The following is a 26,643-nucleotide window of genomic DNA, read 5'->3' as shown; positions in this document are numbered from 1 at the left end:
AAGCCTGGGCTGTGCCGTAATGCGCTCCACCCACGGTGAAAAATAAGCGTATTATGTAAATTGAAACCCACCACTAAAGGACATTAGAATCGTATCATTACAAGATTGTGAATTTGAATACGTTTTTATTTTACAAAAATAGCTAGTAGTCCCGAAAACAAATTATAAGTGAAGTTTGATTTTCTTGGGGGGGGGGGGCGGGGTCTCTATTTCTTCTTAGCTTAATTTAATTTTGCTAAATGTTCTAAATCCAAATAAATGCCTTACTGGTGAAATGGGCAGGGGTCCAGTATACTGTGGGCGGCCTTGGTGCCCCTCAGGACCCCCTGGCTCCTTGCAGGAGGGGAGGGGACTGGAGAAGGAACGTGGGGCCCACGCCCAGGCAGCTCTCAAGCCGTGAGGCTGGGGGAGAAGACACGGCAGCGCAGGAGAGGGCAGAGAGTGTCCTGCAAGCAGTGACAAGGGCGAGGACTGGTCCGGCGTGCCGTCCTGGGCAGGCGGCCACCCGGCGTCTTGTCACGGGAGGGACCAGCTCTGCAGGCCCCGGCAAGCTAAGCCACGGGGGACAGCCTCACGGCAGTAAGTCACAGCCCGCCATCTCCACACACGGCCCACGCGGTTCCACGCACGTCTTAGTGATAACTTATGGAGAACGCGTGCCGTGCTTAGAGACGCGACCAGGCCCTTCTCACAGTCGTGCAGAGTGGGCAGGGCAGAGGTGGAGAGCCCTTCCCTGGGAAGCCCTCTCCTATCCAACAGCTACATCACGTCCAAAAGTACAAGCGGAGGGCTCTACCCGTTTACTTCGCCTGAACCACAGCAAGGCTCTACCAGGACAGTTTCTCCAAAAGGGACTCCTGAGGCCAAGTTCAGAGGAGTGAAAGCTGCTTACATACTCATATCCTGATTTTTACAATAAAAAGAAAGTTACCACCTTTACATGTTTGCCAAGTTTCCAAGAGTCTGGAAAAAAAAAAAAAATCACATCTTTTTAAAAAACTGAGCACCGTATATAGTAGGAAAGAGAGTAAAATAGTAATAACTCCAGAATGCCCACTTTGGTTTCCTAGTGTAGGGGCTACAAGTAACAAGGGCCACGTCAAGTCAAAGCTGAAACAGAAGTATTTATATAAAGCACACAGCACACTCACCTTTTCTCTCCCGGTTAGATATCGAAGAATAAGTCCCAAAACTTCTGCTGCTGCCGCATACACCTCTTTATATTTGACAAAGGACATGTTATTGACCAAAGGTTGGAAGTACCTACAACAAATGCAGAAAGTAAATAAGCATAAAACCACCCATCCCATTGTCTGACAGAAGCGTATCACGACTTTACTCCCCAGGTCCAGAGATGAATGGCACCTGAGCAGGGCCCAGACCACCTGTGCGGCTCCAGGTGCAGACACGCAGAACCTCTGACACAGCTGTGGAGGCTCGGCCCGCAGGGCCTGCAGTGAAATCAGCTGCGACCTGAGATCTGACCCCGTTAAAGGCGTCTATACCACAGGAGAAGGACATGCAGAGACTCGGGGGTGGGGGGGATGCTCCCAGCCTCATGACAGCAGGACGTGAGCTCAGAGAAGTCACTTGTCCAAAAGTTAACCACTTCCCGTTGACCCTGTGTTGGGCCGCACGTCCAGCCGTGACACCAGGCGCCCGGCGCCCCCGGTGCCACAGAGGCTGACCCTGGAGGACCAACGAGATAGCAAGAGCTTCCAAAGAGACGGGAAACGTCGGCAGGCGTGAACTTGACCAAGCAGCCGGCTCTGCGTGGGCCCCAGCTCCTCTCTGTGAAGTCAGCACTGTCCTGCTAAAGCCCCTCCGCGTGGACCCCCCCGGGTGATGAGGAGCCGGAGGCTGCAGCTGTGGCAGAGACACAGCGAAGGGCAGCAGGGCCCGGCCACCTGCTTCATGGTCATGACCCTGAAGTGACTGCTCTCCAGAGCTCATGCTGCTTTCAGGAATAAAGGGTGAAAATGTCACTTTAGAAAATAACAAAAATAGCTAACACCTTGTCTGCCAAAACTACGTGAAAAAACTACAATAATTTTTAAAAACTCACTTCCCTCATTCACTCCACTAACATACTTCTTCGAAATACTTTTAACATGGGTCCTAGTCCTTACATTTATCAAAATTAAACCATATTCCAGTCTCCAGTCCGATTCAGGTACACTTCAACCAAAACAAGAAACAACGCGAAAACACGACACTTACTTCACGCTTTCTATGCCGCATTTTGGGTCGTATGGAGGTAAGTCATTGGCCATTACAATGCCTAATAACTGAATTCCTATGGAATTGTCTTTAGAATTAGGATCTTTGCTGGAAAACTTTTCAAACAATAACCTGAAATGAGAGCATAAAGGAACAGTGTAACTTGTCATACATAAGAAGCCGGAAGACAAACACAAAACTTTCTATGGCTAATTTTCAGGGTAAGAAATACTTCTCCTTTTCCCGCCCTCTTTGTTCACACCCAGGTTACTCTGCCTTTGCAACACAGGCACTGCTACCTTTCTTACAATCTGATTACTGGTCCTGATCCCCCCTCGGTTGATAGTAAAACCTTTCGGCAGTTTTAGTTTGCCCCAGGTTGTGCCCGGCAGGAACCACCCCTGGGGGGGGCAGTGAAGGGCAGGGCAAACCCCACACCTGCAGACGATGGCCGCCCAGAGGTGCTTCTAGCAAGGAACGCGGAGCCTGCATTCATTAGTGGCAACAGTCCACCTTACCAGTACATTCCACCACGGGTCACATTCCTCCTTCTACCCGTTCAAGTAATTTTCACTGTAATCATCGCGCACAACGTGCTAGGTGTAAAAGATCTTTAAACGACACTGCAAAATCTAGTAAATTTATACCTGTAAGGGATGGATAAACAATCCTTCCAGCACTCAACAAGCGTCTTTATAATTTCAAGGTTATGTCGAAACACAGCTCTTTTTTGATGAAAAACGTGTTTCATTAGAAAATGAAGCAATCGATTTGCTAACACTTCATCTTTGGGGACCCCCTAAAAAGGTATAGAAATTCTATGTAAATACGTAGCACTGCACTCTGGGAAAGCATTTTTTGACCCGAAAGTCCATTTATAAAAGAAAGTGGGCATTCAACGGGGAGTCTGCCTCCGGGTTAAAAGCCACCTGTGCGGCTGCAACACGAAGGCTTCACCTAGCGGGCCTCCACCCAGCGGGCGGAGAGGCCACCGGGGCCCTGCAGCACCCCTGCCCCCGCCAGACCCTCGGACCCTCCCCAGGGCCTCTGCTGGGACCTCCCTACGGGGAGGGAGGGGACCCTGAAGACGCCCCCCCCCCACTGCGTTCCTCCCAACCCCAGGGTTGCACCAAACTGCTGGAGCCTTTCCGTTGGGGCTCGCTCTACCGCGAGGTGACACCCACGTCTGTGCCGGCCCCCTGACCCTCGACCGGGAGGCTGTTCCGTGGGGTACACGGAATGGGTGTCGGGGGCAGGGAAGACGCGCTTCCTCTGGTTTCAGCCTCTTGCTCAGACTACTGCAACGCGTGGTGAAAGGTTCACTGTGACGTTCACCTTGGCTGTTGCTCTAATCAGTTACCCTGACGCCTGGCAGCTCACTCTCCTAGCCCAGCTGAACGCCTGACATCTGAACCAAGCTCTTCCAACGGCTCCTCAGTTAGACTTGGTTTGCTGCAAAACGGGACGGGCACATCCCGACACAAACACGTGGGACAGCTCCGTGGACACATACTACGTTGAATAAGGGCCGTCCCAGGACATCTTTCCACGAGAACTCTGGACACTATTAGTGCTGACATCTTTAAGCCAGCGGGCAGAGCTCCAGCACACAGACCCACCCTGCGTCAGGACGGGCCGGTGCCCTTCTCCAGGGGCACTTCCTTAGCAATCTCAGCCATCACAGGCCACCGTCACACTCTGGGAGTAGGGAGGCTGGCAAGACGAATGCCAGAGGCTCATGACCTCAGTCAGAGGAGACGTTTTCAGAACCTCACGCTCAGGGTCTACAGACGTTTATTTTACACGTACTTTTAATTAACCAGTGATCAGTTTCCAAGCTCCTAGCAAGTTAAAGCAGTAAGCAAAACAGCACAAACACCTGATAGCTTAAAACTAAAAGCAAGGCTGGAGGAATTAAGGAAAGCAGACCCAACAAGACAGAACTGAGGCAGTCAAACGAGGCCGCCCGGGAGAGCAGCAGCACAGACGGGCACGATCCCGGCTGGAAACACTGAGGACGGACAGGGGCCGGGACCACGTCCAGGGCTGCTCAGGGAGCGGGCGCCAAAGACGCATCTGCTCTCACCACAGGAGTCGCTACTCCCGTCCACGAGAGAACCGTGGCCACGATCTCCACCACCATGTAGTGGATCCCGCCCCCAACGCTGTTTTCGGAGACCACCAGCTGCAGCAGGGGGCCGATCCAGTGCTTCGCGTGAGGCCGGAAGACCTAGGCGAGAGTTCAAAGGTCACATGTCACAGGAATGCCCTGAGTAACCAAGATGTGAGTTCAGGAACACCATTCTATGTTACGACTCGAGCTAAATTCAAAACAGATGTGAATGCCAACAACTACGCTGCATAATTCGATTAGATTCTCAGCTGAAGTCTTTCCTCACGGGCCCTTGAAACCACAGCGCAAAGGAAACGGGTTCTGACTGATCTGCTCTTTGCTTAAAACCCTTCTGCCACACCTACGCTCGGAGAAATAAAAACGAAGGCATTCTACACCAAGCTCTCCCCATCTGAGCAACATGCAGCCCTGGAGGATTCTACTTTTACCGGATGCAAATGCACAGGGTAAATTAAAAAGGAGAATATAAAAATTAGGTGCATGAGGCTAATTGCTTTTTCATTTCTTCCCATGCTGTAGAAGTCATTCTACTACAGACGAAACATGCCCAAGATCTCTGAAATCCAAAGCATCTCCAAACACTAAATTCCATTTAATCTATTTCAGAAACTGCAGACTGAAATGTAACTCAGACTATCAACCTTCTTCCCCTCTGCCACCTTCTTTTTCCAAATGTTTTCTCATCTACTCTCACAGCTTAAATCTGTGTGGTCACAAATCTTTTTTGATCATGTACCCCATAGGTTAAAAAAAAGTTTACACTCTCCACGTATGTCTACTGGTGTATTTATAAATTTTAAACATAAACTTCTTTACTATATTATTAAACTGTAAGAAGAGGATAAATTCAAGGCTCAAGTCTTAAAAACAGCTGTAGACACAAGTTCTCATCTTTCGCTCCACAGCACAATGGGCCCCCGCCGCTCCCGAGCTCTGGGCGTGTGCGACGCTGCAGGGCCACCTGCAGTGATTCCAGAGGCACCTCATGCCACACGTGTGCGCACAGCTCAGCAGCCCCCTTATCGAACCAGACACCAGACACCAGCTCCCGTCTGCCAGCCATCAAGTCAGCACCCACAGCAACACCAGCGGGAAATCAGGTGTGAACCCCAAGTATCGTGGGCTGAACTGTGAGCCCCAGAAGGATGCTGAGGTCCTCCTAACTCCCTGTACCTGTACATGTGACCCTATTTAGAAACGGGGTCTTGGAAGAGCGTCGAGTTAAAAAGAAAGTCATTAGGGTGGGCCTTAACCCTGAGTAACAGTGTCCTTGTTAAAAGGGAAATTTTTACACGAGACAGGTGTGTACACTGAGAGAGAAGACCATCCACAGGCCAACAAATGCCCGCGGCCCACAGCAGCTGGGAGAGGCCCAGTCACATCTTCAGCAGGAACCACCCAGCCGACACCCTGGCCTCGGGCTTCTGGCTCCAGCGCAAACAGGGTCGTGGTTTCTGTTGTCTGAGCCCCAGCAGCTAGAAATCAAGTGTGACCCCGAGGAAGGGGCCCTGCTGCAATCCCAGGCCAGGCCTCTTCTCCGCTCGAGGGCCTTGAGGGGCCTGCCGTCTGCTGCCTGGGAGGGCCCTCCTCCCAGCCCCCTTCAGAGGCTCCCTCTGCCTTTGCCCAGCCCCCTCTCCAACGGATAAACACAGCAACGAAGGAATCTTTCCCCACTTTCTTTGCTGCCGTAAACCAGGAAGGCTGGCAGCCGTAAGAAAACTGCCAACACGTATACTTCCTAACACAGGTCACTTCTAACTCTAAAGAAGTTAATTTACGTGTTTTACAAGAAAATGACAGAAGAACGATGCTGCACAAATAACACAAGTCGGCGAACTGATTCAGAGAATAACGCCACGCTCTGACCCTGTACATCTTTCTTCACTGTGGGTTTTTTTTTTAAGTAGATGCATGTAATTGCAAAGAATTTTTAAAGGAATCATAAATTACTTACTTCCTCTGTATTAATAACAAGCTTGGCTAAGAAGAGACGGATATTTAATGATACTGATGGATTTCCTAGTTTGTCGTGAAGAAATTTCATCCATGGAGGAAGACTTCTTGGCACTGAACCCTGAAATAATACACTCAAAATTACTTCAGTAAAGAAGCGGAACAAAACAGCTTCATATTTTGACACTACGAGACAACAATGACAGGGCAGGAGACGAGTGACAAGACATCACATGTGTCTGAGATGGAATCCGGTTTAGTCTTCGATGTGAACTGCTCGCTCTCAGCGTGACGGGGGCGAGTGGCGGTGAGCGAGACCGGGAAGATCAGCGCGCCTGTGAACCCACACCGCAGCCCCGGCCCAGCCCAGGCACCTCTCCTGGCCGAGCAGCCTGCAGCCTCTGCATGTGCCGGACCAGCGCCGCCATGGGGGCCATGCACTCGTGCCGATTTAGCTCGTCCATCTCCAGCTCCAGCACGTCGCCTGGGACCTCGGGGTCTGGACGTTCCTGGGGAGGGAGAGGCCGGTGAGATGGCGGCCCAGAGGAGAGCGCTCGGCGTCTCCGGGTCAAATGGCTCACACACAGGGGACCTCACGTCTCCTCGAGAAGTATCCCATCCCCTCGCCCCCAGCCGCACGGCTCTCCTCCAGGGTCGCGCTCAGGTCAGGGTGTCACTGCAGACACCGGCCGCTTCGGACAAAGTTCAGACGTGTGCGTCCCGGCGGGCCCAGACCCTCTACATCTTGAGAGCCGCAGCCTGCGTCATTCTTAGTTGCCACTTTATGTAGAAAGTAGAGCTACTGAAGTAGAATTATAGAATAAATTTTTACCTATTTTTCTCAGTACTTTGAAAAACTTTGTAAACTCCTTAATTTGCCCTAAAATTTCAATCAATAATAGAACAAAACTTTTAAAACATTCTTGATCCTTTTTAAGAAAAAAGAGCAGGAATAATCATTTTCTAAGTGTGATGCTGCACTGAGGTTCTACACACATGTGTGGTGTATTTCACACACGCACACAGCTGATCTGGGTGGCTCCTAGCACAGATCGCTTCCAGGAAAGGACAGCTTAAGCAACGCTGAGAGCACAGCTTTGGGCACAGGTCAGCCTGGGCTTCTAAGGGCTTGTGGGGAGTGCGCAGAGAGAGCAATAAAGGCGGCCCCAGTGAATCCCGTCCTTCCGTCGGCCCTGGTGGCAGCAACCACTCCAGAGCGCCACCTCCCAAGACGGACAGCCCTGGACACACACTCCTCTCACAACCGCCGTGCCCGTGGTGTTTGGCCCCAGGCGATGGGGTAACGTCTACAAACTGGGGCAGAAGAGAGAGGTGGGGTGTCACGGGTTGGTGACAGCAGGCTCACTCGGCACCGAACAGTAACCGACACACAACCAGGGTCACGGGAGACGAGAGAGACAGGCGCTCCCAGCAAGGCCCCCGGAGAGGCAGGAAGGGAGCGCGTGGCCACGGGCGGCCGTACCTGGGCCCACTCAGCACGCGGGCGGCCAGAGCCACCGCCTCGGGCCGCCTGCAGAGCTGGGACGGGGCAGGGGGGCGGGGGGGAGAGTTCTCTCTGAAAGAACGACCAGCGTGAGGTCAGCCCAAGCTAGAAACGGAGTGCTGTGCCAGGAAAGCGGCTCTGTGAGCTGTGGACGACCCCGTGAGCTGCTGGACCCCAGAAGAGAGACTGAGCTCAACCTCTCAAAGCAGCTGTCAGACCCAGTGCACCCCCTGCCCGTCGCCAGAGCCCGCCCTTCAGGGAGGAGTTTCCGCTCAGGCCGGGGACGCTGACGGCACACACCCCTCCCCGGGGCGGGGACAACAGTCAGCCAGCGCGGTCAGCTCTCTCGGGAGGGCCTCACCCTCCCGCGGCTCTGATGCAAACACTGACCTGACCGCGGGAGGAGCCCGGCTAACGTGAACCCGCCCTGCGTGCCGGCGGGGTCAGACGCTGCACCCCAGGACGAGAGGCTGGGGCCCCGCCGCCCCGAGGCTCCCTTTCCCTCCCAGACAACAGCATTCGGTAATCACCCGTCTCCAGAAACGGCCGGCGGTGGACTGAGGGTCTTGGGAGCCATACGAGTAGCTCTGAACTCCAGTGCAGAAGTCGAACTGACTCATTTCCTCACTCAGGCTACTGTCTGCCAGATATGACAAGGAAGACATATAACACGGGCCACCTGAAGCAAAAAGAGAAGGAACTACATTTACTCAAACTAGTAAGAAATGGGTTTCTCTACGCTCAAGTGATACCCGGATACCTGCACCAAAGGCGTTCATCAAACCCGTGGTTCTCACTCACCACCCGGGTCCACAAAGCAAAAAGGGCCTGGGGGGACCTCCTCGCACTCTGTCCCCACTGAGCAGTTACTCTTTGTCGCAAACAAAGGCGTGAAGTTGAACTAGATCCAATTTTTGGATGTGATGCTAACAGAACTTCTTGCACTGAAAATTCTGATGATGTACACTCTGCCCATACAGCCTAACATAAACGCTGCAAGAGATGCCGCTGGAAAACAGCTAATTCAAAGTATTTAAGGAACTCAGAAAACTGGTCCAAATTTTATCCTCAAATCAAGAAGAAGAAAAAAAAGCTATGAAGATAATTAAGCAAAAAATTGAAACCAGGAGCGTGTGGAAGGAGAGAGGGTTGATTCTAAACAGGGAGGCTAGGAGAACTTCCTTCAGAGGAAGGGGCCATGCTGGCCTCCGGGGCCGAGATTAGTCCGCCTGGGGGAACATCACAGCAAACGCCCTGGGGCGCAGGGAGCAAACAGGGGTATAGCGGGGAGGTGGGAGCCGATGGGAGGTTTGGAGGAGAGGAGTGGCAGGATGGGGCTGTATTGTCACACAGGGTTCTGAAAGTATCTAAATAACACACAAACATAATCCGAAAATAAGCAAATAAATGCAGGCCAATCTTGCTTTTGTTAAAAAAGCGTACCACATCTGAGCCCCCTCTGGCCACCTTGAGATGTTTCTGTGCTGTTAAAGTTTAACTAACTGCATTTCTTTCAAAGTACAATTCCATTTGCCACTTGAAAATAAAAATTTTCAAATTCAGTTCCAACGTTGGGGTATTTAAAGTATTGTCTATTCATATAACAAATACCAACTACTGGAATCTTTCTCATCATTTTGAAAACGTCCTACCTGAGTCCCCATTAGCTGCTTCCCTGGCTTCTCTCCTAATTTCAATGTACCTCTTCTTTCTTTCCATAGGAACCTATTAGGCAAAAACAGACAATTTAAGACTTCTTAGAATCGTGGTCACATATTTTCTATTTTAGTAGCAATCTGGCAAAAATCACAAATATTAACTTTCAAGCAAAAACTTTAACCAAACTTAAAAGCACTGAAAACCCCCCACAAAGACAGGCGGGCGCCCTTCAGGAAGGCCCCCTCCGCCGGGTGCCAGGAGCTGGTGCCCCCCTCGGGCTCTGGGTCCCGCGTGGGCTGCACGCCTCCAGCCACAGGCCTGGGGACCCGTCGTCTGCACTTATGAGCCTCAGCTCCCTGGACTGTAAAGTCACGACAGGTCACAGCGCCTCACGGCCGCGGCGGAGTCCACAAGTAATGCACGGTAAGTGTCTGAAGGCTTAATGGACATGTGTGTTTATTATTTCATGTCTTTAGTTCTTTGAACACAGGCCTAGAAGAAACTTCCCAGTCTTGTTCCAAAAGGGCTCAAGGAGGGAAGCAAGCACTGGCCTGGACCTGTGAGCCACCAAGGCAGACTACGAGGGGTGGAGGCCAGAGCGCCCGCCCGCCCGCCGGGCTGCGGAAGGCTGCAGCCCCCCGGCCTCCGCTGAGCTCGGCTCCTCTGCCAGAGCATCTTCCCCCCAAGACGTGTGCTCCCGGCGCCCGTGATGCGCCGAGCCTCCCACCAGGGCCCCCAGGGCCTAACCCTGCATCGGGGTGGATCTCAACTTCACTGACCAGAGGAACTTGAGAAAACAACTTCAGGGATGTGTCCTAAGAGCTCCTTTCAGTGGCACTTTCTCTCCTTCACAAGTTGAGGGAAAACCCGAGTCATGACCACCGTTTTGTAGTTGCCTGAGATCGTATCTCGGGTCAAACTGTAAGAAGCTGCCCGTGTTGACAGCTCACAGCGGACTTGAGGACTGGGCAGTTAACGTTCAGCACGATGAGTGTGTTTCTCTATAAGCATAAGTGTGCTAAGTGTTCGTAGCCTGGAAACACCACGAAAAATTTCACTCACCTCCACTTCTATGGGAAACGTGTAGCAGCGCTTCAGGTCTATCAGATTTTCAAAAATGAGCAAGTTCTGTGAACGCAAAGCCCCACGTGAAGACGCCTGAGCGCCAGGCGGAGACGCCGGGCGCTGACGCAGCCCCGGGGCCCCGCCCCCCCCCCTTCCCGCGTCCGTCCGCACGCAGGGCTGGAGGAGCACACCCACCGCGGCCCGGGGGCGCAGAGCCCGGGCAGCCCGGCCGGCAGCCGGAGGGGCCTACCTTCTCCGGCTTCTCACTGAACAGGAAGCCCTGGTAAAACTTGAGCTCGGTGAAGACACAGCGGATGGCGGCGATGGCGCAGTTGTAGGCGGCACAGTGGTACAGCCGCCTGCGCTCCAGCAGCTGGGCCTCCCCCGCCATGTTCTCCGTGAAGGCGTCGTAGCACAGCCTGCGGGCGGCCGGGCGAGCGTCAGTCCATCCAGCGGGGTGAGCCGGCCCCACGGGCGCCCACACCCACACCTACCCACACCCACACCTACCCACACCCACACCTACCGGGGCCGCAACAAGCCGGGCGGGCGGCGGCCCAGCCTGAGGGGCAGGAAGGGCTCCAGCAGGCCGGGCCTGAACCGACCCTGGGGAAGCGGCACGCGGGCACCGCGAGGGCGTGGGGGGGGGGGGGGGGGCAGCGGCGGAGGCAGGGGTGGGCGGCTGCCAGCCACACCCAGGAGCGCGGTCTCGCCCTGCCGGCTGCGGCCAGCCCCCGCGAGCACGCGAGCACGGTGCGCTCCGGACACGGCCCCCCCATCTACGCTGCTGCCGGCCGCGCCACGGGGCCCAGGAAGCCGGAGCGGTTACCGCCCGGCCCTCGAGGGGAGAAGCCTGCCGGCCCCTGCTACCAGGACGCGGCCCCTCGGAAGGGCTTCAGGCTGGGAAACAAAACCGTCGGGCTCCTGTAACATACGGACGGTCACTCTGGCAGCGGGGCTGAGAGCGGCAGGCCTCGGGGCAGGGAGACCCATCACGCAGGAGGCCCCTGCGGCGCTTCACCAGCAACCCCAGTGCCACCCACACGAGCCACCGGTGCCAGGAGCCCCGCGGACACAAATCCACCAGCTCTGGGGCCGGCAGGGTGTGTGCAGAGGTTGAAGAGATTCAGAAGGAAAAATAACACGACCCCCAGGACGCTCGTGGTGACGACGTCATCCACTGAGGAGGACACGTGAGGAGAGGGTCAGAGGAGCTAGAGGTGAGTCTGCAGAGACCTGGCACATCGGTGTTCAACACTAAGAGGAGCCTCACCAGAAGGCCGGCTTCAGAGAAAACGTATCTGACTACTCTGTGCTTTACAAAACGTCTGCTTAGAAGTATTTAACACTCCTTTAATTTCAAATGATAGAAAAAATAAAATACACTAAATCCCTCCTTACTGTAAATCATACCACTAAAAACATATCAAGCTATTGAGGGAGAAAAAATAGTAGGAAAAAACAGTAAAAGAAAAAGAGCTTTACTCTGTATAGAAGATGTGTATAGGATAAAACGTTACCCAATAACATGCTGAATTAAAGTCCATCTAAGTAGTCTGTACATAGGAAAACTAAAAATTCAGTGTTTAAACATTTATTCACGTTATATACATGCGTAAAGATATATGTATCAAAAATATTAACAAGTTAAATACAATCCGAAATTAAGTAAAACCTTACTTAATAAGGGTCTTTGTAAGTTCATTTCCTTCTGTGACACACGAGCCGTGGAATGCTTGATTGATTTTAGACCCCTTGGAGTGAACATCGTCTTTCGGAAGACGAGAGTACATCACATCGAGCATCTTATAGTAGCCCATCTTCTTGGTGATTTGAGTATCAAAGGAAGATTCATTCAGCTAAGAAAAGATAACAGGAAAAATATTTTACTGAATAAATCAAATTTAATACTCAACGCCCTTTACATTGAAAGTAATTTTAACAAAGATGTTAAACCACTTCAACAAGAGGTAGCCCAAGAGCTAAAACGTGGATGTAAGTATTGATGTGTTCTATTTAGTGTGGCAGCAAATACTGACTTCACCTCAGTGAAACTCATTTGGGACTTCTGGCCTCCAAGGCTGTGAGAGGATAAACTTTTGTTCTGGGCCACCAAGCTTATGATAATTTATTACGGCAGGTTAAGGAAACTAAGACACATTTTGGTACCAAAAGTTGGAGCGCTACTGCAACAAATGAAAAAAATACCTTAAGTGGCTTTGGAATTGAACAGAGGGTAGAGGTAGAAAAAATTTTTGCCGTGCATGACAGAAAAGGCCTAGCTTGCCCTGTAGAGACCACTGTTAGGAAATATCGACATTAAAGGCACTGCTGGCGAGGACCCAGAAGGAAGTGAACAGAAAGCCAGTGTTGTCTTAGGGAATGCCCATCATCATAAACATATTTTTATTAGAAATATGGACATTAAAGTAGTTGCTGGTGAGGTCTCAAAAGGAAGTAAGTACCAGATTTTTGGAAACTGGAGGACAGAGGATCCTTGTTAGGCGGCTAACAAGAAAACTTAGCTGAACAGTGTTCTGAAGTTGTGCAGAAAGCAGAACTTGCAGGCTGTGCACCTGAACGCTGAGCTGAGAGGATCTCCAAGTACATCTGCTGGAGGTACTGCCTGGCTGCCGCTTTGCTGCTTACAGCAGACTGTGAGGGGCGAGAAATTAACTGAGACAAAGACTGTTACGCAGAAAGAACCAGAACTTGATGACTTGGGAAATTCTCAGCCCATCCAGACTGTAGAAGACACTAACGTCAGGAGACTGGCTGTTAGGAAAGCACGCTTTGGCGAGAAGACTGAGGGTATGGCTGAAGAAACGACGCCTGTGGCTCACGGCTGCGCTCAGCCGCCTCACAGCAGCCGCGCGCGCACAGGAAGGGACTCCGCTGTCTCACGGAGGGAATCTCCAGGATGAGCACGAGGGAGACAGAAGGTTTCTGAGAATGTTATACCAGCTGTACTGAAAGGGACAGAGACAAAATGAAATGGAAAAAAGGATGTTGTACTCCCAAAATTCTACAGGCAAGAAACAGACAAAACTACTCAGCTGCAAACAAATGCTAACCTTCAAGAACAAAGCAGAATGACTCCAAGGATGGAGTCTTTGGCCCAGAAGGCAGAACGCCAGGCCACAGAGCATTACTCCCGGGTCCTGAAACCTAATGGACTTGCCCAGCCAGGTTTTAAAACTGCTTTGAAAAACAGACTCCTTCCTTCCATTTTCTCCTGTTTGGAACAGGAATGTCTGTGATTATCATCCTATGCCTGTCCCACCACTGTGTTCTGGAAGCAAATAATCTGTTTTCTAGTTTCACAGGTCCACAAATGGAGAGAGTTTGGTCCCAAGATGGATCATACCCAAAACCCACCCATATGTGGTTTATATGATTTAGATGATGAGATTTGGGACTTTGTGCTAATAATATTTAGATGAGCTTTTGGACTTAAAAGTCGATGTCGTAATGGGTTTAGACTGTGTCAGGCTGAATAATAGCCCCAAAAAGATACCCACATTCCAATGCCTCAGACCTGTGACTGTTAACCTTGTATAACAGAAGGGATGAGACAGATGAAATGAAGCGAAGGACCCTGAGAAGATTATCCAAGTGGGCCCAGAATGCAATCATATTTACAGGCAGGAGGCAGAGAGAGATTAGACAGAACTGAGGAAGCTGGAAGCACCTAAATGTCCGTTGACAGAGGAGTGGATAAAGAAGCTGAAGCTGTGGTGCACAGATACGATGGAATACTACTCAGCCAAGAAAAGAATGAAATAATGCCATTTGCAGCAACATGGATGGACCTAGACATAATCATACTAAGTGAAGTCAGACAGAGAGAGACAAACACCATATGTATCACTTATGTGTGGAATCTGAAATATGACGCAAATGAACTTATCTACTAAACAGAAACAGACTCACAGACACAGAGAACAGACTTGTGGTTACCAAGGGGGAGGGGAGGCACAGCGGAAAAATTAGGAGTTTGGGATTAGCAGATACAAACCACTATACATAAAACAGATAAACAACAAGGACCTACTGTATAGCACAGGAAACATTCAGTACCTTGTAATAAACCATAATGGAAAAGAATTTGAAAAAGAACAGACACATGTACATGTATAACTGAATCACTTTGGTGTACACCTGAAACTAACACAACATTGTAAGTCAACTACACTTCAATAAAAGAAGAAAAACAGCGGATTTTTTAAAAAAGAAGAGGAGGAGGAGGAGGAGGAGGACGAAGCCAAGCGAGCAGAGAAGCACCGGGAGGAGCCATGTGGCCACAAGCCGAGGGACGCTGGTGCCTCCAGAGGCTGGCAGAGTGAGGGCCGTCCTCTCCCCAGAACCTCCGGAGCGAGTGCAGCCCCAGGAGGCGGTTTCTGACCTCTGGTCTCCAGAGCTATGAGGAAATAAAGGCCTGTGGTTCTCAGCCACATCTGCGGTCCTTTGTGACAGCAGCCTGAGGAAACTAACGCAGACACCACATGCCTGCAGGCTGAGATCAGGACATGGAGGGGACGCTCCTTGAGCTACAGACGCCCCTGACTGAACACATGGCAGTTTCTAACGACACTGACCACGGAGGTCTGTCAGCTCTTATTAACGTTCAATTTAATCACAGACCATGATACCTTTATAAATCTGGACTTCAACACATCAATGGCGTCCACCACAACTTTGCAGAAGAAGTCCCTCAAAGCATTCAGGTCACAGTGCCACAGCAGAGTGAGGAGGACTCGGTCCACAGCCGCCTGGCGGGTGACGCTGGGAAGCAGGTCATCCCTCCTGAACATCCCGTGCACACTATCCAGAAGGCCTAACTGTGTTGCACATGGACCCCTAAGAAAAAAAGAAAATGACATGCACATTCAGGCTTGAAACAAATATTTCATGACTGCCTACTACATTACAAGCAAAGTAAATGCCAATGACTATGAATTAGAAAAATACCTTTAAAGAGTATATGTATAAAAACCAGGAAATACAAGAAGCATTTGTACGTAAGTCATGTTATTTTACTCATCCCCAGAAATCCTCATGCCTATTTAGGCATTAGGAAAAAGAACTTTTTTCATTTACTTTCAATATGGTCTTTCTGGAAGGCCCTGGAAGAGACTCAGCCTCGACACCATCATGTATCCCAGAGCCTGAGACTCATGAATCCTCATCAGACAATTCCAGCCTCTTCCTCAGTAATGAACCGCCACTCCTACTTCCCAGGCAGAGATGATTCAGCTGGCCTTTTGTTTTCTCATCTGGGTAATACGGTATATGAATGATCACCTATACGATTCCGTCTACATATCTACTAATTAAGAATAGCGTTAGCTTCCCCGCCTATAAAAATAAGAGGTTAGGACTGAATGATCATTAAAATCATTTCCAGTTCTAAAATCTCGATGCTCAGAAGTTAGCTATGACCCAGAGCAAAAATACTGGATTTGAAGGTAATTCAGTCACAAAAATTTGAGGTTGCAGGACACCACTAGATCTACATGGGCTCTGCAATATTCATCTGGACACTGTCCTAGATTTCAGTTCTCTCAAGGAGCATCCTGCTTTGAGCACAGTGGAGATGCACCGCCCTTACACAGAAAGCTAAAGGAAAGAGGAGGCAAAGGAAAAGAGCATAAATGGGCCAACAGATGGTTTACTGAAAAATAAATGCAAATGAGCATTAAATATATGAATATATGTTCCATTTTACTCACAATAAAAGAAATACAAATTAGAGCAACACTCAGAAATCCTTTCTCACCTGTTAACGCTGGAAAAAATCCAAATGTTTGACAATATAGTCTATTGGCAAGACTGTGATGAAACGCACTTTCATCCACTGCTGGCAGGAATGCAAATAATACAGCCCCAAAAGGGGATGTGGTGATATCTAGCAAAGTCACAAATGCATTTACCTTTTCACTCACGTTTACAAATCCACTCCAAAGCTACACTGGCAAAATACAACATGACATGTGCACAGGGCTATTCACTATGCCGTTATTCTTATCAGCAAAAAGACTGACCAAAAGCCCACCAGTAGGGGCTGCTTCAAAATACTTGGTACTTCCACACAGTGAATAATTACACAGTTGTTTAAAAAAAAAAAAAAAGAAAAAAAAGGAAAGCAGAAGATCTCTACGTGCTGATTTAGTGTGATCTGTAGAAAACATGAAGTAGAAAAAAAGGTGAAAGGGCAGAAGACGATAGGACAGGGAAGAGACAGAAGCAAGGCTCCTGAATGTAGCGCATTACGTACTTCTAACGTTCAAATCACGTATGTATTTTACATATTCAATACGAAAATTAGGTCAAAAAAGAAAAAAAAAACTTCTAAGATCTGAAAATGAATTGAAGCATACCTAATGAATTGGTATAATAACTGCACATTGAAAAACACTCTCAAGTGATTCTGGAACACAAAATTTGACTGTATATCCTCAGAGAATATATTCTAAGTAAATCATAAATAAAATTAAAAATTTTAACTTCATCCAGCTATGATTATTCTTAGCAGTAATACTGGTAGTTGTTAGTTTTGAAAATATTTTATGTGTATTATAGGATAAAGCAATTAAATACTGGTGAAATGTTATTAAAAACAACACTGGGGCTTCTCTGGTGGCGCAGTGGTTAAGAATCCGTCTGCCAATGCAGGGGAACACGGGTTCAAGCCCCGGTCCGGGAAGATCCCACATGCCGCGGAGCGACTGAGCCCGTGCGCCACAACTACTGAAGACCCCACGCCTAGAGCCCGTGCTCCGCAACAAGAAGCCACCGCAATGAGAAGCCCGCGCACCACAATGAAGAGCAGCCCCCGCTCACCGCAACTAGAGAAAGCCCATGCGCAGCAACGAAGACAGAACACAGCCAAAAATAAATAAATAAAATAATTTATTAAAAAAACAAAAAAACAAACAAACAAAAAAAAAACAACACTGAACAGAAAAAAATTAAAATCTACAATGTAAGGGAAAAATAATAAAAGTAATAAAAAACCCATAATGTTAAGATTGAAAGGAAAGTATCAGGATATTTTTCTTTTCCTTAAAACAAACAAAACTATTCCTCAGTACAGCACTAACCGGTACTAGTGCTATAACCCAGTAGCACTAAGTTCACTGAGGACCCAGCCTGTGGTCTCTAAGTGCCGTTTCACAGGGCTCTCTAGAGAAACGGCTTGACTCTGGGTCAAGGCGAGCCTGAGGTGATCTGCTGAGCCAGAAGACACGTAAAAGACATCAGAGACTAAGGAAGGCTGCCCAAGAACCTAGGAGCCGGCCGCCATGGACTCCCACTGCCACAGATGGGACAGTTTGAACATAAAAAAGAATAACAACTGCCGCTGATTGAAATTTACTTCTGTTTTGTTTTTAAAAGTTCTAAAAATGAAAAATATTAACTAATTTTCACAGAGACAACTGTAGCATTGGAGTAAGTTTTAGAACTGGGATGTGAAAAATACTCCAATTTTGTCTCTTTTTTTCAAAATTGTTTTGGCTGTTAAGGGGTACTTTGCATTTCCCTATAAATATTAGGAACTGCTAGTCAATTCCTGTACCCAAAAAATGAGGCTTGCTGGAATCTGGATATGGAGTGCATTAAATCTAGCAATTTGAATAGAACTGCCATGTTAACAATATTGAATCTTCCAACTCACAAGCATGGACTATCTCTCCATCTATTTAGATCTTTAATTTTTTAATTTCCTTCAGCAACAGGTTGTAATTTTTGGTGTACAAGTCTTGTGCTTCTTGTGTTAAATTTATTCCCAAGTGTTTTATTCTTTTTGGTGCTATCATGAATGGTATTTACATTTGTAATTACAGTGTCAAATGTTCTCTGTTCATAAACAGAACCACCAATGACATTAGAATACGTATCCTGAATCCGACAAATTTTCTGTAATTGTTTACTGGTCCTCATGGTTTCTTGTAGATCTTTAGGATTCTCTACCTCGTGCCATCTGTGAGTAAAAACAGTTCTACTTCTTCCTTTCCAAGTTGACTGCCTTTTATTTCTTCTGCTTGCCTGGCTGCGATGGCTAGGACCCCCAGGACTATGTCGGATAGAAAAGAACAGACGTCCCCGCCTCGTTCCCAACTTTGGAGGAAAATTCAGCCTTTCACTATTAAATATTTTGTTGGCTATTGGTTTTTCATAGATGACCTTTTGCAAGTTTTATCATCAATGAGTAAATGAGCGCTGGATTCTGTCAAAAATTTATCTGCATCTACTGAAATAATGCACTCATCGTTTGCAAGAACAGAGATGATAATCTCCCACAGAAATGAAACACACATGGTTCCTGGAATCCCAGACTCAGAATGACTTACTTTCCGGCTACCTTCCTGAAAGTGGATTGAAATAATTCTTCCAAAACATGCTGCTGTTCCCGACAAAGCATTTCTGTCATCAACTCCAACAACACGGGACTCTGAGATAACTCCAACGCATCCAGAAGCTAGAGAAGAAACACACACCAATAATAATGATGATAATAATAATAATTGCGTTGGATTTTTTTTGACAGTTCAAATAAACAGGGAAAGCAAATTATAACAATTTCACAAAGATTAACAAATGCTAATATATGTCATTTTTGCAGCTATGGAATGCCTGGCATGTAACAATGTTCGTTAAATATTTGAGTTTTGATTCTCTCAAAGTTTTGCAGATATTCTTCCTCTAACCGTGTTTGGGGTCCTCTCTTCACCTCCACGGCTCCGGGCCCTCTGGGGGCGGCAGCGTGCGCCCTTCACACCAGCCTCACTGCACAGCACACACACTCCAGGCTGTGGGTCCAGTGTTCTCATGTCACCTCCCATCTTCCATCTCCTTGCCCCTTTGCTCTGCTCTCTAGGAGACAGCTGCAAGCTCACCTTCCATTTGGTGAAGGTTTTTAGTTTTGCTCGTGTGTATTGAATTTCCAAGAGCGCCTTCTTGTCCTAGCTCACGCACCTGATACACTGTCTCTCCTCTCTGCAGCTGCTCTGAACAGTCTCTTCGACCTTCTTATCTCACCTTGTCTCTGTTCCCTCTGAGTTCCTTTCTCCTGTTGGTTTACATCTTTCTTAGACTGGAAGCTGTCTTCAAAGGTGCCGCGACTGTCTGCACTTGCATTTACGTTAAGGGAAAGTACTAAAGATCTACTCAGAACCTTTGTGGACGTGACAACCATCTGCCGGCAGACCGCGGGGGAGCAGGAAACTCAGATGGCACTGGCATGACGGTGCAGAAAGAACACACCATCCGACAGAGAAATGAGGAGGTTACCACATCACCCAGGCCACCAGATGCGAGGTCGCTCACAAGGGGACGTGCACGACACCTGCCTCCAGGTTGTGGGGCTGTTGCCAGAAAGGTTAGCCTGAATCTCACAGCCAAGCTTGAAGCCTAACTTCCAGTTTAGAGGAAACACAGAGGGTGAGGAAAGCCAAAACGCACCTCAAGGAAGCAATCAGACAAATGGGACAGCATCCAAGAGACGTGCTAGGGTTACTTCCAAAACCCAATGTCGCAGAGAAATAAAAGGGATGGGGGTGAAGTAGTCCTAGATTTAAAGACACCAGAGACATGACATTCGAGCCAATCGTTAATTATAGATCCTGGTTTGAAAAATCCAGCCAAGCACAGGGACATCTGGAGAAACGTGACCGTGGACGAAACAGCACAGGGTCTGAGAGCAGCGAGAATTTTCTTGGGCCTGGTAACAGCGTGGTGCCTGCCTCTCAGGAACTGCTGCTGAAACATTCAGGAGTGAAGCACCAGGATGTCTGCAGCTAACTCGCAAGTGTTTCAGCCAAAACACACACACACACACACAAAGCAAATATGGCAAAAAGTTAACTGCTGAATACAAGAGATGGTTATATGGATGCTTGTTTAGTATTCTTCCAGCTTCTCTGTATGTTTGAAAGAAAACAATCATATCAGGATGGGGCGGAGAGAATCCGTGTGGATGGGTGGTTTGTAGACGGCCTTTCCGTGGGGCTGCTTGGCTTCTGTACAGTATGGTGACTGGGTCCCACAGACCAGAGACCCAGGAATGAGCTGGAAACCTTTGAAGGCTAGACTTAGAATCACAAGCATCACTTCCACTGTATTATTTTCTTGTTACTAGTGGATCTTTCAGGACAACCCATACGCAACAGGAGAAAAATCAGACTACATTGCTCAAAACGTATGACGTCTCTTTTTTCCCCATGTGACGGAAAGTCACACCATAAAAACATGCGGGATGGGATACACTGGTGCAGCCGTCCTTGGAGAGTATGTGTATCTCTACCCTGGCACTTATACAGTGTGTTTTAATCATCGTTTCTTCCTTGCTTTACTATAAGCTCCTTGAAAACAAAGACACTGTCTTCATTATTCCTGAGCCCAGGGCTCAGTCCATCACGAGTATGGGCGACCACCACCCACCCTCCCTCCAATGGCGATTCTCTCGTTTTTCCTACTGGCTGGCCCCTGAGTTTTAGCCGAGTACACTGCTGCCCAAAATAAGAACATTCACAGTCTCGCTCGCGTGTTATGTGGCGAGTCGGGTATCAGCAGAATTAATACGTGCAAGGTCTGGATTAAGCCCTTAAAGGAAAGGGATGCTCTCTCCTGCCCTCTCCTCCCTCCTGCTGGCTAGAAGGGACAAGACAGGAGCTGGATCAGCCAACCTGGACAAGGTAGAGGCTACGTGCGGGGGACGACAGAGAAGAAGGTAAAGGAGAGGGGGTCCCTGTAGAGGATCTAGAACTGTACAGGAGGGGGAGAACCTAGCTCCTTGGCTAAGCCCCCGGTGTTTCGGGAACTTACGCTGTATATTAACTAAGTGATAACCACTAGATATTTCTCAGATGACCACTAGTCAACTAAACTTCAGAAACTGCACCATATAGGTGATATTCTATTTCTTAGCTCTCTTCGGTATTATTCTTCAAAGCGTATACATTACACGTAAAATATTCCACAATTTTTAAATGGGGGAAAAATCAGCCCCAAAGGATTCAGATACGCATCAGCCTCCAGACAACAAGCTTTCAAAATGAGTTAAAATGAATCCTTAAAGTGTGAACACTCTCTGACTCTGAATATTTCACTTACTTCTTTTCACCAAGAAATGTAACAGGGAACCAGCAGGGCTTAATCTTAGCTGCTACTGCTAAACACTAACCTTCCTCACACAGTCCGCGTAGTTGTTGTACCGCAGGGTCCCCGGGGGAAACTCTTCAGACTTCATCGGGAAGTTAGAAACAGTGAGCCTCCCGAGAACGTGCTTCAGCTCCTGCAGGTGGCCTCCGGTGACATCGGCGAAGAAAGGGAGCAGAGTCACAACCTGGCCCTGCAGAGCGAGCGCAGCGTGAGACTGGCGTCGGGATTCCGCGCAGCGAGCGCAACGGCTGCTTTCTGAAGACGGAGCCGAGCAAGCACCACACGCGTGGACGCCGTGCCCACTTCAGGACACCTCCTCGGCGGCATCCAACCCACCAGCGGGACGCGTCCCGGCCCTCGGCTTCCACTGTCGGGCTCGTGGGCTGAGCCAGGGCTGTCCCGTGTGAGCACAGGACAGGGCAGCCCGACTCTGCGTGTGGATCTCCTCTGCAAACGCAGCCTCTACTACTAGAAGTGCGCTGCCTGAGTTCTGTGAGGGAAGACTATCGTGAATACCCTACGGGGCGACTGCGGAACTCAGGGCTCCAGGGCACTCGGTATGCTTCCTTCCTCCCTTGGGTAGCAGGTCGGTTCCCAGACCTCCTCGTGTTGAGAAATGTGAAACCTGATTAATCACACAGAGCAGAAAATTCCAAAGGAATACCCTCATGTTCCACTACAAAGATGGCTTTCATGAAGGCCAGACTTTACTGGAGTGTAAAATCTAATTATTACAGGACTTTAAAATTACAAAATCTGTTAAGTTCTTGACCCTAAAAGTAAGCGAGATATTTTCTGTTATTAATTAACAGAAAGATGACTGAGGGCCACAGAAGCCGGTGACGGGTACCCGGGGGTCACTGTGCTGGTCCCTCTGCTTCTGAGTATGTCTGAAATTTCCCATAGTAAGAAAACAGAAAATATCACAAATACACAAAAATACAGAACAGGCAAAAAAATGGAGAACGTAATCTGAAAAAAATCTTTTTAACCACTTACCTTTAAATGTAGACCCAAATTCGGATCAGCAAGTAGACTAACATATGTTGTAAAAACTTCTGGGAATGCACTGTGATTTGTATTAAAAGATACAGATGAATCAATCTAAAGGAGGGAAAATGAAAACACATTTCTACATTATGCTTCTAATTTCCTTTAATACATTTTTTCAGTTTTTTAAATTTCAGAAATGACCTATACATTTGTTCTTGGGCGCCAACAGCATTTCAACAATTCCTGTTCTGAAATATTTTAAAACTATCTGCTAAGACAATGCACGTAAAGCTACACTGAGAAGATAAAGAATAAGAAGTGAAACTGAGAATAAAAGATGATCATGTAAAATAATGGAAAAGTATAAAATGTAAGGTAATCAGCAACTGTCCAAGTTATTTTCTGTCAAACCAATGAGCTTTTCAAGAAACCTCCATCAAATTTTTAAAGACGCAAGCAACAGACACAACTCCATTTCCAAGGTCTCTCAAAATACCTGCAGAATTTTTGCCAGTAAGGTCAGCACGGCCAGTTTACTGTCCGGGGCAGCGTCCCTGGCCCACCACGGGCCGAAGCTCCTCCAGCTCTGCAGGATGGTATCCACCAGTTTCAGGCCTTGGTGCTTCTGACTGGCTCGGTCCCGGAAGCTCTGATCCAACAGACCATTCAGAACGGCACTCACCTGAGACAGCGCGGGGTGAAGCAAGAAAAACTCTTACCATCAAGGCTGACAGACACGCAACAGAATTCACTGTCATTTTTCAAAGCTATTCTTGGAAAATGAAGATGCTATTCCTAGAATAGCTGTTTACTTCACAACTCCTCATACCTGAAAACAGCACTTTAACATGTAAGTTTTCCCACAAAGGCATACAGTGGTCCCCTTTATGAAATAATGCTTAAACTGCTATCTATTGTTTTCTTGGTCGGGGCCATTCTCCATGGCAGGGGAAATCAGCTCTCTCTGGTCACCATCACCACCAGATGCACTCATACATGGACACACACACAGGCACACGTACAGAGGGACACAGGGACACACACACACATGCACACAGGGACACACAGCGGGAAACACACACATGCACACGCACGCAGGGACACACAGACACGGGCACGCAAGGGCACAGGGAGGTACGTGCACATCTCCTGTCCTACTGCCTTCCCAACAGTGATCTCCTAAACTCGGTTAGATTAATTCAATATTCCTGCCGTGGTGACAGGTAGCTCCACTCACAGATGATCCGAGCTGAGTACTAGCACACATTTCCTTCCTCACGTAACATTTTGATCTCCCTGAAGTAAGTACTTGACGCTTGAACAACTCGGGTTTGAACTGCATGGGTGCACTTAACGTGGAAACGCGCAGTACAGCGCCGCGCGGTCTGCAGGAGGGGGATCCGTGGACACGAGGGCCGACTGTACAGACAGTTGTACGTGGACGTTCGCCTGGCAGAGGGACAGCGCCCCAGCGGCCCCCTTAGCTCTCTCAATGTATGACTGTCACTGTTGTCATCAAACTCTCCCAAATTCACTACGTCTCCTCTAGACGTGCAAACGCATCAGGGAGGCTGTGAGCCATCCCTGGGGCGCCGTCTCGGGAGGGTCAGGGACACCGGTCCGGGTCTTGAGTGGAGGTCACCCCCCGCCCCCGGGAGACTCGCCGGCAAACTTTCTGGACCCCGCGCCCTCCTTTTTCCTGGCTTCTGCCCCATCTCGGCAGAGAACTTCCCCCCGCAGCTTCCCAGCGAGAGGAGCACAGGACACAGACCCCACGGGGACCTGGCACCCCCGAAACACCTGCACTCGGCTCTCACTCATAATCGATAATCCCTCCCACTCAGGTGGGAAGTATTCTTTCCGAAACTGTGCAAGAAATCTGGCTCACTGTCTCCCAGGCTGCACTCTGCTGTTGCAAAGACAACCGTCATCCAGGTTCCTGATCCTTTTGAAAGACCTTTGGGTTTTTTCTCTTATAGAAACTTTTCAGGATCTTCTCTCCTGGGGAACCCCCAAGGTTTCAAATTTTCAAGAAGTCTGCTCCGTGTGGAGCTGTTTCCATACAATGCACTGGACATTCGACGGCCTTTTCCACCTGGAACTCAGAACGGTCATTCCTGAAACGTTATCCATGAAGCCTCTACTTGGCTCGTCCTCTGTCAGGGGCAGAGGCCATGGAGCTGGACCTTGTAGATCGATTCCAAGTTTCCTCATCGTTTCTCCATTTTCTGATTTGTAACCTTACTCTACTCTCCATGAGCGTTCCTGAACTTTATCTTCCAAATCCACTTCATTCTTAATGCCACATAGGCATTCTTTGTGATGCCTATGTTTAATTCACAAATTTTCTTTCTTGTTCTCTGATATTCTTTCTCAACAGCGATTCTTGTTTCATGGACACAGTATCTGCTCTCACCTCTCTGAAGTTTCTTTTTACACCCCCATCTCCCTGAATAATCTCTGTTTCAAGTGCTTTTTCCCTGCCTGTCCTTTCGGAAGCCCCTTTCCTCGAGCGCCTGGTGCTTCACGGTGGTCGGGACCCACTGAGGGACTGACAGACGCGTGAGCATTGGGCGGGGCTCACCAGCAGTGAAGACCACTGGAAGCCGATCTGGCTGGGCTGGGATAACGGTATCTTGAATTTCTCTCAGGCTTTTCAGAACAGTCTGAAATCCTGCCTGAGGGTATATCTAGCTGACTGTGTTCTGAGAGCCAAACTGAAGAAAATGGCCTAAAGCCTCAAGGTTCAGAACTTGGACAGGCTTTCACTTAATTCCCCAGAAGGTATCCTTACATCACAAAGGACCATAAAAAAGACCACTAGGAACAATTATACACCAACAAACTGGACAACCTGGAAGAAACAAATAAATTCCTAGAAACATACAACCTACCAAGACTGAATCATTGAGAAATAATCTGAACTAGTAAGGAGATTGAATCAGTAATCAAAACATCCCAACAAACAAAAGTCCAGAATCAGATGGCTTCAATAGTGAATTCTACCAAACAATCAAAGAAGAACTAACACCTTCTCAGATTCTGCCAAAGAAGCTGGGGGGGTGGGGGGAGGGGGCACGGAGGACGCACTCTCAAGCTCGTTTTACACGGCCAGCGTCACCCCGACACCAAAAGCAGACGAGGACACCTCAAGAAAAGAAAATTACAGGGCAATATCCCTGAGGAACACAGATGCAAACATCCTCCACAAAATATTAGCAAACCAAATTCAGTAATACATTAAAAGGATCACACACCATGATCAAGTGGGATTTATTCCAGGTATGCAAGGATGGTTCAGTATCCGCAAATCAATCAAGGTGATACACCGCATTAACAAAATAAAGGATAAAAATCATCTGATCATCTCAACAGATGCAGAAAAAGCATATGCCGAAACTCAACATCCATTCATGATAAAAACTCTCAACAAGTGGGTATAGAGGGATTCTGTTTGCTAGTATTTTGTTGAGGATTTTTGCATCTATATTCAGCATAATAAAGGCCATATATGACAAGTCCACAGCTAACATCATACTCAGCAGTGGAAAGCTGTGCGCATTTCCTCTGAGATCAGGGAAAAGACTAGGATGCCCACACCCGCCACGTGCATTCAACGTAATACTGGAAGTTCCGGTCACAGCAGTCAGACAAGAACACGAAATAAAAGGTATCCTTTCACTCAGGAAAAGCAGAACAGTCTCTATCTGGAGATGATATGATACACAGAAAACCCTCAAGGCTCTACCAAAAAACTGTTAAAACTAATCTAAAAATTTAGTGAAGATACAGCATACAATATCAATATACAATTATAACATTCTACATAATAGTATGAATACACAATAGTTCTCAAAAAGATTTGAGAACATGAATAAATGTTTGAATAAATTGAGAGACATACTACAGAAAACGTGGCTTAATTTTCTTTAAAGAGGTCAACTTGGTTTAA

The 26,643-nt window shown here is 48.3% G+C and overlaps 1 protein-coding gene across 9 annotated transcripts in view; it reads right to left on the bottom strand.

Annotated features, from left to right (window-relative positions):
* PRKDC (protein kinase, DNA-activated, catalytic subunit) overlaps nucleotides 1–26,643 on the bottom strand; it is a 152,211-nt gene that overhangs the window by 54,514 nt on the left and 71,054 nt on the right. For all 9 annotated transcript variants that reach the window (XR_009498565.1, XM_059902215.1, XM_059902220.1 and 6 more), the window contains exons 37-52: nucleotides 23,188–23,373; nucleotides 22,698–22,802; nucleotides 21,721–21,888; nucleotides 18,890–19,017; nucleotides 15,188–15,395; nucleotides 12,216–12,394; nucleotides 10,786–10,954; nucleotides 10,533–10,598; nucleotides 9,464–9,536; nucleotides 8,342–8,490; nucleotides 6,682–6,816; nucleotides 6,309–6,428; nucleotides 4,307–4,450; nucleotides 2,868–3,019; nucleotides 2,221–2,352; nucleotides 1,152–1,263 (exon numbers count right to left, since the gene is read on the bottom strand). Coding sequence is in view for 8 of the 9 variants with exons in the window: in XM_059902215.1 (XP_059758198.1) it covers nucleotides 1,152–1,263; nucleotides 2,221–2,352; nucleotides 2,868–3,019; nucleotides 4,307–4,450; nucleotides 6,309–6,428; nucleotides 6,682–6,816; nucleotides 8,342–8,490; nucleotides 9,464–9,536; nucleotides 10,533–10,598; nucleotides 10,786–10,954; nucleotides 12,216–12,394; nucleotides 15,188–15,395; nucleotides 18,890–19,017; nucleotides 21,721–21,888; nucleotides 22,698–22,802; nucleotides 23,188–23,373 (2,226 nt within the window). In the remaining variant the exon portion in view is untranslated. The remainder of the gene's footprint in view (nucleotides 1–1,151; nucleotides 1,264–2,220; nucleotides 2,353–2,867; nucleotides 3,020–4,306; nucleotides 4,451–6,308; nucleotides 6,429–6,681; nucleotides 6,817–8,341; nucleotides 8,491–9,463; nucleotides 9,537–10,532; nucleotides 10,599–10,785; nucleotides 10,955–12,215; nucleotides 12,395–15,187; nucleotides 15,396–18,889; nucleotides 19,018–21,720; nucleotides 21,889–22,697; nucleotides 22,803–23,187; nucleotides 23,374–26,643) is intronic.

Source organism: Balaenoptera ricei, chromosome 17 (assembly GCF_028023285.1).
Source record: "Balaenoptera ricei isolate mBalRic1 chromosome 17, mBalRic1.hap2, whole genome shotgun sequence".
Taxonomy (NCBI): Eukaryota; Metazoa; Chordata; class Mammalia; order Artiodactyla; family Balaenopteridae; genus Balaenoptera; species Balaenoptera ricei.
Note: the sequence above shows the minus strand (reverse complement) of the source record. Positions and strands in the feature narration are given on the sequence as shown.